Source organism: Parasteatoda tepidariorum, chromosome 1, assembly GCF_982258835.1.
Source record: "Parasteatoda tepidariorum strain Cologne lab strain chromosome 1, Ptep-v5.0, whole genome shotgun sequence".
Classification (NCBI taxonomy): Eukaryota; Metazoa; Arthropoda; class Arachnida; order Araneae; family Theridiidae; genus Parasteatoda; species Parasteatoda tepidariorum.
Window position 1 is genome coordinate 53,497,191 of NC_141755.1, and position 13,989 is coordinate 53,511,179.

The 13,989-nt window shown below is 32.6% G+C and overlaps 1 protein-coding gene across 1 annotated transcript in view; it reads right to left on the reverse strand.

Annotated features, from left to right (window-relative positions):
- Nucleotides 1–7,488: 7,488 nt before the first annotated feature.
- LOC107455972 (microtubule-associated protein Jupiter) overlaps nucleotides 7,489–13,989 on the reverse strand; it is a 40,723-nt gene continuing 34,222 nt past the window's right edge. Inside the window, exons 2-4 of the mRNA XM_016073720.4 lie at nucleotides 12,762–13,084; nucleotides 10,809–10,970; nucleotides 7,489–9,426 (exon numbers count right to left, since the gene is read on the reverse strand). Coding sequence (XP_015929206.3) covers nucleotides 9,332–9,426; nucleotides 10,809–10,970; nucleotides 12,762–13,084 — 580 coding nt within the window. The 3' untranslated portion in view covers nucleotides 7,489–9,331. The remainder of the gene's footprint in view (nucleotides 9,427–10,808; nucleotides 10,971–12,761; nucleotides 13,085–13,989) is intronic.

A 13,989-nucleotide genomic window follows, 5' to 3' on the forward strand; every position in this document is an offset into this window, starting at 1 on the left:
TTTGAATTCTTGTATAACTACCACAATGATGTTAACTCAATGTATTTTATATTTCAGGATGTATGGGATAGGGGTCGCTGCGCGGCCCATGTGCCCAGTTTTATTAAATAAAGAAAAGGAACTAATCATTTTATCCATCAGCATATAATATACATATGACCTGTCATGAATTGTCCAAATACTTTAATATCACAAACGATTTATCTCCTTCATCTTTTCTTTCAAAAGTTCACATGGACATGAAAACGCCAGTTTTAATGGTTGTGAGACATTGCCACAACAGCAAGAGATTAATTTAGTAATTAATTTTTTTCATTGCCTTATCAATACTTGTTTAAAAATTAGTTATGTGTCAGTTATTATATGGAAGTCGCAAGTTCAGAAGGTGTTCCAGTCTAGTTTTGAAATATTTTGTACGTGCGCTTAAGCTGAAAGCTGCATATGCAATATAAGCTGAAATATAGTTTTCGGAAAAAAGTTTAATACGCTTAGAGAAAAGTTAAACAGAGAAACATAGTTCTTTATTTTTGAATTTGATTATTTTATTTCAAAATTCATGTAAGCAAAATATTAAATTATTGATTGGATTTAAACATAATTACAGGTTTCAAAACTCAATACTGGTTTAACTCTGGGAGCCCTTATGACATTTCCATGAAATCTTAAGGTTCCGCGAATTGGGTTGGGAATCGATGGTATTGAGTATTAATTTCCTCAGTACACTTAGATTTTGAATTATTTATAATATCTAAACCCTAATACCAGTTTTGCTAAAACGGTGGATTGAGGATATTCCTCCTACTTTTCGGAAGAACCTCCTACATTTCCAACGATATTCCTCCTACTTTTCAAAAAGGAGTAGTAAAGAAGAGGCGTAACCGAATGGGTCAATCTGAAAAGTAACGCCTACTTTTTACTAAATCTTATACAAGTGGAATGAACCGAGGAAATTTTAAAAACATATATACACAGATTCAAGAGACTATTTAAATTCGAAAAGTTATATTTTTGCATGGGTGTCGCAGACAGGGGAGACGATAGGTCATTCCTCATTAAAAAGTCTCTGCCAATTCCCCTCAATAATTCAGACAAATAAAAAAATGGAAAACAAGAAAGAGAAGGAAAAAGGTAATTTATTTTTTTCTAGATAAGCAGATATTGGAAATTTTTTTATTACATACGAAATTTAGAGAACTGTTGTGACTATGTATTTTGAATTCGTCCCCCCGAAAAATACATTTCGACACTCATGCATTTTCACTTTAATATTAGGTTTTAAGACGGTTAATTTAAATAACTCAATATTTTTCATTTAATTTAAAAGCATATCCTGATAAATATACAATATATTTTTACGCCGTATTTTTTATATTGTGGGTACTTCCAATATTTTGAAAGCTTAATATATATTTTTTATAACCGTCGTTGTACAGCAGATCCAATTCTTGAAATTTTGAACCCAATTCAGATGACAAAGGAACTCCTGGATCAAGTATTGAGAGAAATTTGACTTCGTGGAGGACTTTTTGATGGAAATAATCCGCATTTGCATTGCATGGTGAGGAAAACCTCCCACGGTTAGCCTGACGGCAAAAGGGGCCCTAACCCATGATCCGTCTACCACTGCCGATATTTTACGTTAGCACTGGGGTCAGTGTCAGCTGTGTGGGAAATTAGAATCCCAGCCATAACTGGGATCGAGCCCGGGTCACCTCGTTGGGAGGCGAGAGCTCTTTCCCCTGAGCCAACAAAAATATACATATTTCTCAAAAATAATAATAATAACTAATATAAATAAAAATAATAAGTAAACAAAACCTTGTTTATTCCTAGAAAGTATGCTTTCACTCCTGATTTTGTAATTCATTAATAGTTTGCACTAATTAATTTGCATATTTAAAGTCAAATATCAAAATCGTTGAAATTGGCATTTCGTACCGGTAAATCCGATCATGAGGGAAAAGTTATTCAGGGTAATATCTTTTCAATGCTGTTTATCACCGATGTGAAAGATGTAACTAAATTAAAGCTATATCTACTTCCATTTTTGTTCCTTTTTTCAAAGTAAAATTATTCTGTACTTAAATATAACTGGGAATTGCGAACATGCTGCAGTAATTCTAATCCTAAGAATGCCTAGTTAGTAAAATTTGACTTTCCTTCATTTTAACAAAATCTACAAATTATATATATATTAATGTTTTAAAAACTAGAACAACTCGAAAAGAATTCGCTGACTTTTGACTTGAAAGATATTATCAAACATTGTCAGCCGACAATCATTCATAAACCGCCAATTGGTAAATGCATGTGTTTCTCTAAGAACCTGGTACTCACATTTGTCATTAAAAAAAACATTAAATTTATTACTAGTGAACTTCACTTCTACTCAATAACGCTCGCCAACTTATTACTTCATAATCTTATACGGTTCGCTTCCTTAGCTACTAAGTTTGTCTTGTTTGAAATATGTCATACTATTTATATGGTTGCATAAATAAAATAGAAGCTCCATTAAAACAGAAATAATTGATAGCTTATTTTGTGGTATTTAATATTAATTTTAAAAAATTGAAGAAGTGCGATTTAAACTTTACGAAACTAGAATCTTTTCAAAGCTTTTAAATCAGCGGGAAATTTTCGCAATTAAGGTTAGGTACATCAACATGAACTATAATACCTAAAGACGCTCCACTCTGACACCATAACGACGTCTGTCTTTTCTAGCCCAATTGTCTACAGCGCCCTCTAGCAACACTTAACGGAAAGGATCAATAGATGTGAATAGGTGACACTCTACGGCGGTATACTATACAGCTTGGCGAACAAAGAGCACGTATCTCAGAGTATCCTTTGGCCAAGCTATGCAGTGTTTTGTGATACTTTTTTTTATTTATTTACTACTGCACGAGTATATTTGTTGCATAAATAAATAATATTTTTTGTGATTTATTGTTTCAAGGTTGAGTTCTTATGTTTTAATTCAATCAAAATTATTGAATAACACTAGATTGCATAAGTTTATGTTAGTTTTTTTAAAATCTTTTCATAATGTGCATTTATGCAGAACCATAAAATTTTCTATTCAATTCCAAATTTTTCATTTTACATTTTAGTTCTAGAATATGTAATTTCTTAAAGTCAATATTTAAACTCATATAAAAATTTTTTTGTAACTTTGCGAAAGACTGCACTTTAACCTAATCGCATCACATGATGAGTAGACCTATCATGCATGCAGAGATACCAAATGCTCCGGACATGCGCCAAAATAATTTAAAGAACGGTAAATAACTACAAAGTAAAATTTGCAAATATTTGACTAATTTTGCTTACTTTTTAAAACGTTCAGCATGACTTAACGAGAACTAAGTGGCGAATTAAATAACCCTTTGAATTATTTAGAAATAGTGATGGATAAAACCACTCAAAAATACCACTCAAAAATATTTATTCGCTGTCCGGAATAAGTTGGTATATCTGTGCATACTTTTCAAATAAAATAAAAAAGTGTTGTCCAATATATTTTGCTATCAGTCTATTTCAGAAAGAAATAAAGTATTTTCCATTGCCACGTCATATAAATGGCCATGTGTAAGTACCAAGTTAGATTTAGCAAACTACTCAAGAAAAAAAAAAAAAGAAAAAAAAACTGATTTTTTATCAAAAAATTGCTACCAGTTTTAAATTCGGCAGTCTTCTCTTAGTTTGGTATTTAAATGAATAGTATCCAACGAGGGGAGGGGGGTAACCAAATCTATTAGAAGTATACCAATCCTTCCTTAAAGTATTTTTTTTTTTTTTTTTATCAATTCTGTTAAAGAATTAATCTGCTGGCATAATTTGGATATAATGCAAGATGGATGTTAAGAAAAAAAAGCATTGCGAATTATGACAAAATTCATATAAATAATATGTTAAGATTTCAACCAGCTCATCGAAATTTTTAGGAAAATTAAAATTTCAAATTTAATGAAAGCAAAAATAACGCACGAGAGAAAAATTGTTTCTTCTGCTTAAAAGTACAATTTCTACATTAATACATTTATTGTTACTACTAAGTTAATATTTATTAGTATTGACTAATAAATTTAATACACATTTATGTAGAAGGCCCTTCTCTAAGCCTTCGCCAATTCGTTTAAATCGTAAATTTGGAGAATGAAATTGTGTTTTGGGGAAATATTTTTCCACTGGAAAAAAATTAAAATGAATTTTTCTAAACAAATCTGTAGTTTTTATTTCATTACAGTAATTTTTGGTACATTCGCTACAAAACCAATTAGAACCAAATAATATAAGCCAGGAACTAACTACAGTAAAATAGCTTTCCATTGGAAAAAATTAATCATAAATTGCTAAACTTTGCATTTGGGGAAGACTTTTGTTACTTTTTAATTTGAAATCCTTAGCGAGGAGCCATGTATTAGTAATACCTAAATTTAAAATAGCTCTAAAAATACTAAAAAAATTTCACAAGTGGTATGATATCATTACTCACCTTAGGTTTTAGAGCTTCTGAAGACTAAAAACAGTTCATATTTGTCACACTTAACCCATTAATGCCAGGTAACAAAAACTAGTCTATATATGAATGATGACTATATAATAAAAGTGGTAGTACACATTTACTTATTTTTTCAAATGGCACATTTCTTCCTTTTACGTACCACTTTAACTTTAATTAAAACACTGTGAATTGAATTCAGATAATAAATAAGTATTTATAGCACACCGTAGTCATCTTCAGTTCAATAAGCATTTATATTATTCATACATTATGGTATGCCGAGCCATCTGCTTTATGAAAAATAAGTCTTCATAATGAAACACGTGTAAAACCAGATTTGAACGTTAGATAATAAAAAAATAAACAGTCATATTTTTGGGCGCTGGGCACAACTAGGTTAAAATTAGTCTATGATGCCAAAATCCCAATGCTGCTCTAAATTTACAAGAAAAAATGCTGTCAAAGTTGCTTATTTACCCATTGGCAAAATGGGTCGTGGTTTGTAATACCTAAATAATACCTAAGGGGCCGTTCAAAAAGTACGTACATCCCGAAGGGGGGGGAGGGTATTTGCTATTATGTACGGTTTTGTACGATGGGGAGGGGGGGAGGTATTATACAGAGTACGTACTTTATAAACAGACACCAAATTTAAATTTGACTTTATCCTACACACTCCTTAAGTAAATATTTAATTTTATTTAAAACATAATTATTTTAATTTTTATGAAAAAGGGGGGTAGACTAATAAAATGTACGTACTCTAAGGGGGGGAGTAAGACCTTATGTACGGTAATGTACGAAGGGGGGGGAGGGGTTTGAAATTTCTCCATTTTTGTGTACGTACTTTTTGAACGGCCCCTAAGTAATACCTGCGTCCGCTGCTGTTTGACGTTTCTTTTTTTTTCTCACTATTAATTTTATAATGCATTAAGTTTGTGAGTTTATTAAGTTAGTTACCATTTTTGTTGTTGTTGTTGTAGTAGTTCAGTTACGTCGCACTAGAGCTGCACAATGGGCTATTAGCGACGGTCTGGGAAACATCCCTGAGGATGATCCGAAGACATGCCATCACAATTTTGATCCTTTGCAGAGGGGATGGCACCCCCGCTTCGGTAGCCCGACGACCTGCACGCGAAGTCGAGCACTTTACGGTAGCACAGTTTAACGAGGATCAATACCGCACACCCTCGGTCCCTACGCAGACTGATCCAAGTGGTCACCCACCCGCACACTGACCGCAGCCAGTGATGCTTGACTTCGGTGATCTGCTGGGAACCGTGTCTTAACGATCAGTCCACTGCGGGACTACCATTTTTGAAATATGGGGCCAGAGAGATCCCATAAATACTCATTGAGTTGTGAATAAAAGAGAATTTCATCATTTGAACTATATTTTTTTTATTGTTTAAATTAAGAACCAGAAATTCTAACCTACAGTTCAAACTAGACGTTTTCAATACTAATTCAGGGGAATATCACAAATAAAAAGGGATTGACATGGTCCCAAAAGTTAGAGTTGAAGCAAGAAAAAAACGATGCCAAGGCCTTAACTTACCGATTCTGAAAAAGCCAAAGAACGTAGACGAGAATGCCTTAAGCGTTACACACAAACGGAAAAACGAAAAGATTCCGTTCGCAAACGCAAGCATGAAGCCCGTTCCTCACAAAAGTACCAAAGTTGTTGAGAGAATCGAACCCTACTGAAGAGCGAATGGTGATTCTTCGAACCCCTTTCATGCAAATACGAGAGCTGGGTGTGGATCACCAGTTAGGGCTAAAACGATCCATTGCCAACGTACCCAATAACTTACACAAGACCGTAGACTGTCTTCCACGCAATATAAATGGTTCATTCACTATTCATGTAAAATTGAAGAAGAAAAAAAGCCTAGCATTCAATTCATATTTCATGTATGAACTTGTGAATCCGAAACGGGTTGATGCAGTTTACAATCTCCATCCAACACCATTGTACCAATCCGAAAATGTTAATATTGATCGCGATTGGCTGTTCAATGTCTATTCAGTCATCAAAAGAATTTAGACAGAATGCGTCTGAGATGCATTTCAATATGTCTGTGAAATTGTGTACCGAGCAGTTCAGGATTAACAGTTAAAGATGTCTAAGATGAAAACACATTTAAGTTAGACAACAGAAAAATTAGACGACAGCCATTTTGCAAATGGGTAACCTGTGATCACACAATTTTCTTCATTTTGTAGTGAATCGCATTTTAAATTTTTTATTTCTCTTTTTTTTTGCAAAAAGGTTTTATTTCTAGTCGTCCTACTTTAACTTTGCAGAAATTTTTATGTCACTGGTTCACATCACTGTTATAAATGAACTCACAGTTTGATCATAATCTATTATACAATATGTCCTAATAATTTTTTCAAGGTGTTCTGTAATGACCATTCTTAACATGTATTTTCAGAAAATTTGCAAAAAGTGAAGAGAAAAAAATATGTAGATGAGGGGTCTCCAATTAATATTGAAGCAAAGAAAAAAAGAAAATATTATCGAAAACTAATGTATGAAACTGAAAGCATCGAAACCAGTTTGATTGCCGGATGAAACTCGAATATGTTTTTAATAATATTTATACATCAGTTAACCTGTAAGCTGTTCTTTATTTCCTCCCTCAATCAAACAGGTTTTGTTGTTTTCAGTACAGCCTTTCTCGGGAATAATTCATTAAGTTTAAATACCTTTTTTGCTTATAGCTGGCTTAAAGTACATTTATTTCTGACATTTGAGACCCCTAACTAGTATACTTTTTTGTTCAACTTCATTCTTGACAAATATTGTAAATATATATACATTTAGAGTGAACATTGCGAAACGGCTCACAAAACTTTAAAAATTGCAAGAAAACATTTTCTTAAAAAAGTGGTAAAATTGGCAGATACGAAACATTACTGAAGTTATAACAATAGAAAATTTTTGAAGAAAAAAATGGAACACAAAATACATATTTTATTGTAAAATATTTATTCAAAAAATTAAAAAAAAGCCTGGTTACATCATAAAAAAGACCCACAAATTCGCTGCAAACGTGCATTACTTACACAATTCAATATTCAACACAATATTACATTTCGTAGAATTGGTAGACTACAAACATCTACTACATAAAACTGTCTGAAAGCGATTTCCATACAGTTACAGCTAATACAAACAATAATATTTAGGAACTAATAACAAAACACAAGACAGAAAACAAAACAAGCTAACTATGCTATATATTGATTGTTGTTAAGTAAAGATCATCACTCAAAAATGCATTCTTTAATAAGCATAAAATCGTTAACAGAAAAACGTCTGCAGTATATATTTGTCTTAATACGAAAAAGCAAAAGAATAAAAAAGTAAATACTGGAAGGCTGCCATTTGTATACAAATATACAAAACGATAAAGGTCCATACAAATGTAAAACAAAAAGCAAAAAAAAGAAAGTTTTGCTAAGCTTCGTAAAAGTGCATGTATAACACAAAAACGTGTTACAGCTTTTATAAACTGTAATATCACAAAGTACACTGGTGGCTTTTACTAAATCAAACGATTAATATAAATTTCAAAATAAATGTTTAGTAGTTCAGGTTAAAGCGGAAAGAATGGGACATAAAGATTGAGTCAGTTCAGTCTTGGCATTTGGGTAAAAAAGAAATTTGAGCAAATACAGGTTTTGGAATTTAATTTAGGGGGGCACATAATTTAATGGACCAGCCATTTTTGTGCAATCATGACAGTTTTGCTGAATATGTTGCTTTAATTTTTTAGCTGTGGAATATGTATATAAAAAAATATCTATCACCGGTTTTGATTCGATTTGGTTCGTTTGTTTTTAAAAAAGCTCATTACAAAGTAAAATAACTTATCACTTAAATATGATTTTGATCGTTTCATACATGTAGGATTACTTAAGAATATTTGGCTCAAGTTTTTCATTTAAATTAGCGAAGAATAAATGTAAAAAACAAGCAAAAATGGAATGATTAGAAATTGTTCCACAAATCATTAGATCTTTACATTTCTTCAGCAAAAAAAGAAGCCTTCTATTGCTTTAAATTTAAGTCTGAGATTGCAGTGTGTATCTATGCTTAGAAGTTGATAAAACTACCAACAGTGCTGATTATGATCCGGAAAAAAAAGAAAGAAATTGGCAGCAAAGCCATTTTATTTCTAGTTTAGTTTTGGGAAAAGTAAAATATATGTGCCTATCACGACTTGTTAACAGATATAATATCAGTAATTCGAAAAAAAAGTTCACAAATAATGTATACATTAAAACTGTTAATAAATCGCGAAAGTCTTCTGGAAAAACAAGCTAGAAATAAAATAGTTCTCCTATTAAGTTATACTATTTTTCCAAGTAACAGTCAGCCCTACCTATTTGTATTCACTACACATAATAATTCTACAATATTATTTAGTTTAAGATATAATGCGTAAATTTTTTAAAATATTTTATTAGTTCATTCTTACACCCCATATGATTATAGAAGTTGAGGCCTAAGCAAAGAGAGTGCCTTCACATTTCTCATAAGTAAGGGTTAGTTGAATCAGTGATTTCAGTAATATATTTTCATTTATAATATTGTACAATATAATAAACACTATACATGCTGTTTTGAAAAATAATTATGGCATCATTCGTATGATTTTAAAACAGAACATTTTTCTCATGCCTTTTCCCAGTTGCCACCAGATTAATCATTAATTTGCTCATCCAATCAATGGAAGACATAAGAGAGGGAAAAAATAAAAACAAAAATAAGATTTACTGTCGATTATCGACAGGGTCTGCACATGCATTCTAGAAGATTCCAGATGATTTACCACCGGGCGGAATACGGGAACGAGGTGTTCCATTTAGGCTCTTAGGGCTCTCTGGTGTAGAATGTCCATTACCTATAGAAAAAAAATTAATAAATGAGTAAATAATTACTTATCATAACTCAACTGAAATTGACAAAAAGTCTTAAAATTTCTCAACCTTATTCAGACAAAAAAATTTATTTATTAGAAAATCATCGAAAGACATAACTAGTCAATTATAGTACTTCAACGAAAGTTTTATACACTTGAAAAAAATTATTACATAAAAAAAACTCTTTTTGATCACAAATAAATTTCTAGTAAATTATGATTTAGTCTGTATGTGGATAGGAAATTATTCCCAAAAATATTTTAACGTTTCCCAAAAACGCATTATGTAACCAAAAAATAAAAATAATAATAAAGATCATTAGGGTTAAAAAATTACTCTGACTAAGTAACCACAAAATGAAATTACAGTTCTGATTTTTCTTAGAAGATGATGAATTTTCTAAGAGCAGAAACGCCCCCTTTTTTTTTCTTCTTCCTTTTGATAAACTGATGTTAAGCATTACGAAAAGTTTCCAAAAAATAATGCAATACTCTATTTGGTTACAATGCTTACAATAACAGTGCATGATATATCAAACTGAACATGGATTCAAAAAACCACGGACCAATAAAAGGAAACAACAAATGGTTGAAAAATAACGCGTGGTAACAAAAAATGCGTTAACTTTTATTTTATTATTACTCTTCGGCTTGCGTACAAAAAAAAGTAGTAATCTTTAACTGATGAGCAATCCTCAACATTAGATATGAAAACACTTACAGACTCTCAGATAATTTTTCCTGAATTTATGTTATCCCGCTTTTTAAACCTGTCTAACCAGCCATTCGAGCACATAAAATTAGTCTCACCAAATCGCTTAGAAAATTCATCAGCTTTGATTTGCTTTTGATCTAAAGATTGGATTTCCACGCATTGGTATTTCCACACTATTTTTTTAAAAATAATATTTTACCTATTCCCTTTGAGTTATGGATTTTGTCAATTATAATTACATACACTAAATTGATGTAAAAATTTATGTATCTCACAATTTAAAATTTTTTGACTAATGATAGTAAAATAACAATTTCATGTCACCAGCACTTCAAAACATCATTGCAGGGTTATCAAAAACTTTACACTATAGTACTAGGAGGCTACGCTCGCCAAACCACGGAATTATCTCGCATTCATAATTGTGTTTTTTTAAACTGTAATATTCTTTTAAATAATTTGTCAATATGTTAATCGTAATGAATCCATCTATCCATCAATCAATCCATGGTAAAAAATAAAGATGCTTCATTTTTCCAGTTGAAACCAAAACGAAATATTTTAATTAGTACTGTATTTTTTTTTTTTAAATTTGCTCCTTGTTCTTTTTTTTTTAAATTTTATAATAGAAGAGTTTAAATTTACTTACACGTTCCATTAGAGTAGCCATTTACAGATCCATTGGCGGTACCATTAGGAGTACCATTAGGGGTGCCATTAGGAGTTCCATTAGTACCATTATGAGATCCATTGGAAGTGCCATTTTGAGAAACAGGAGCTCCTGTTATTGGGTTGATCATTGGACGACGAGCTGCAATTAGAATAAAATTTATGAGTTTAAAATGACAAACAATCTTATTTCTGAATATTCAGTATCAAAATAGTTATTTGATTATAACTTAAAACGAGAGAAATAATTTCATTATGAGAATAATTTTCTCAAACACATCTAAAATTGTTATCATCATCAGTAAACAAACAGTCAAGTGCAGAAAAGAGTGGCGGGCACTAAATATACACTTAACTACCATAATAAACACTTACGATTTCTATAATTTAAAACTATATTCAAAAGATAAATGATGCATAAACTATCGGTTCAATCATATTTTTGTGGAAGATTTTTTGGTAAATTTTATATATTTATTTCTGAGTGAGAGAGATTAACCCGTATTTTATGTCATGTAGGGAGGATAAAATCATATAACTTCTCGTAGTCAGTACACGGCGACAGCGGAATAACAATCGACGATTTGACAGGCGGAGGGATGTTTAATATCAGCCTGGGTTGAGAACTATATAGGGTAATGTTGCTATCGGAAGGGCACTTATTTTTGGAGCATAATTTATCAATTTAATAGTTTTTTACACGTTGATGCAATTATTAAGATCAATACTATAGCAATACCTACGTCCTCTGCTTACTTCGCTATCCAACTTATAATTTTAATATATTTTATTTTGTGTCGTTGTTGTTGTTCATTTTCGTCGCACTAGAGTTATTACTGCAAAATGGGCTAGTGGCGACGGTCTGGGAAACATCCCTGAGGATGATCTGAAGACATGCCATCACAATTTTGATCCTCTGCAGAGGGCATGGCACCCCCGATTCGGTAGCCCGACGACCTGCCCGCGAAGTCGAGCACTTTACGGTAGAACAGTTTAACGAGGACCAATACCGCACACCCTCGGTCCCAACGCTGACTGATCCAAGTGGTCACCTACCCTCACACTGACTTTAGCCAGTGATGCTTGACTTCGGTGATCTGCTGGGAACCGTGTCTTAACGATCAGTCCACTGCGGGACATATTTTATTTTATAACCAGCGTTGAACAGTCGACCTATTTCTAAATTTAGAACTATCAATGTTCAACTCCGTAGCCTTGTAATTTTGAACTCAACTCAGACGACAAGGGACTTTCTGAATCAAGCATTTGGATAAACTTGATTTCGAGCAGGAAAATTTTATGGAACTATATTTGCGTTACACGGAGAGATAAACTACGAACCCCGCCCCCCTACGGTTACCCCGAAGGCAAGAGGATTCTAACCCATGATCATATTTTATGTCAACACTGTGTTCGGAACGAATAGAGAACAGAAATCGTTTCAACCAAGCACAGCTGCAATTCGAACCTGGGGCACCACATTGGCAGACGAATGCACTATTCCCTAAGTCACCGCTGCTCTAATTTTTAATATAGAAATTACAGATACTTTTGAAGAAGTCTTTTCAAGCATATATTTTTTTAAATATAGAAATATTCACTCACACTCCGTATAACGACATCACATTTTCACGGAAACATCCAAATTTATTGTCAATATTATATTTAAAATCATGCATGAGAAAAAAAATGTAAAAAGTTTGGAGCTTGAGGAACCATAATATTGTTAAAATTTGCTTAAATATGGTGTTACTTTGAACCATATTATCGTACTTCTTAATTACACGATTCTACATTTCAACTTGAAAGAAAACATGGTCCAATTTAATCCCTTAATTAAGTTGTTGATACTCGGCACCATATTATGGTTTGAGTTAACAATATTAGGGTTCAATGTTGAACCGATTTTTTGAGTGTGAATGATAACACTTACTATTTGCAGATTTCGGGGTGGGTGTTCTAGGAGATACCTCTTCTTCAAAAATGGATGACCTTTGCCTATTGACTATTTTCCTAGGAGTGTGGTCTTCTGAAGATCCAAATAGCCTCTCAGCTGTGGGTAACAACTTGGACGGGGTCGTGGCAGGAGTAGAATAATTTGAGTGGTAGGACGAATCCGGCGAATCGGGACTGAATATAGTCGACTGCATGTAGTTGTTCGCTTTCCTGGGAGTCAATTGATCTGGGCTAAGAGGTGCAACTCCGTTTTGCACTCCGAAAATATCGCTGCATTCACCGCCAGGAGGCTTGACAATTCTAAAAGAGATTTTCAATATGAATATTGGGAAGGTTTAAAACACAGGCAAGACAAATAAACAAATGAATCAATCAAAGTAAAATGAATATCGTCTGACAATAACGAGATTTGCTATCAGCGAGGTTGACAGACTTGCGCATTTCGCGAAGTAGCTTAGGTGGCAGGTACTAGTTAAAATAGACCAGAAAGCAGAACTAGTTTTAGTTCAACACGACAGCCAAACCTAAGACTTATCTTCTTCTAAAATAAATAGACCAGTCTGATACCAGTCCGCCTCCAGTAAGCCTTGATCCGGGACTCATCTTGTGATAGCTAGATAGTACATTTTATTTAACAGGCATATCCTATAAGCTTATTACAATTTACATGTTCGATCATGTGAATAATATGTCGAAATGGAAAGTTGTGTTCCTAAAGGCATCTTCCTCACTCAACAATAAATTAAAAATCGTCAAAAAAATTTTTTTTTCAATGTTTAAATTGGAAAAATATTAATTACTATATGGCGTGGTTTGAATGCAAAGCCTGAGCGAAACAAAAAGTGTGTGTATGGTTACTCTTAGTTTTGCTAGTTTTAACTGGGTTTTTTTACAAGATTTGGCGGTTTATGGCGATCGCCATGAAAATTAAGGGAGATCATAAGGTTGTCTTGAAATTGGTAGACCCATATTTATCTACACATCCCGAAGAGCTGATAATATAAGAAGGTTGCCTCTTTGTCCACACATACAAACATAGAAATTTTTTTTTAAATAGCTTAGGTTATTTTTAAGCCCTAACATTTCAAAGTTGTCAAAACATATAGTTTAGGATTTCAGACAGAACCTAGGTTTCGAAATAACAATAAGAAAAACACAACTTCCTAAGAGAATTAATAATCGATAAACAAATTTATAAACACAAA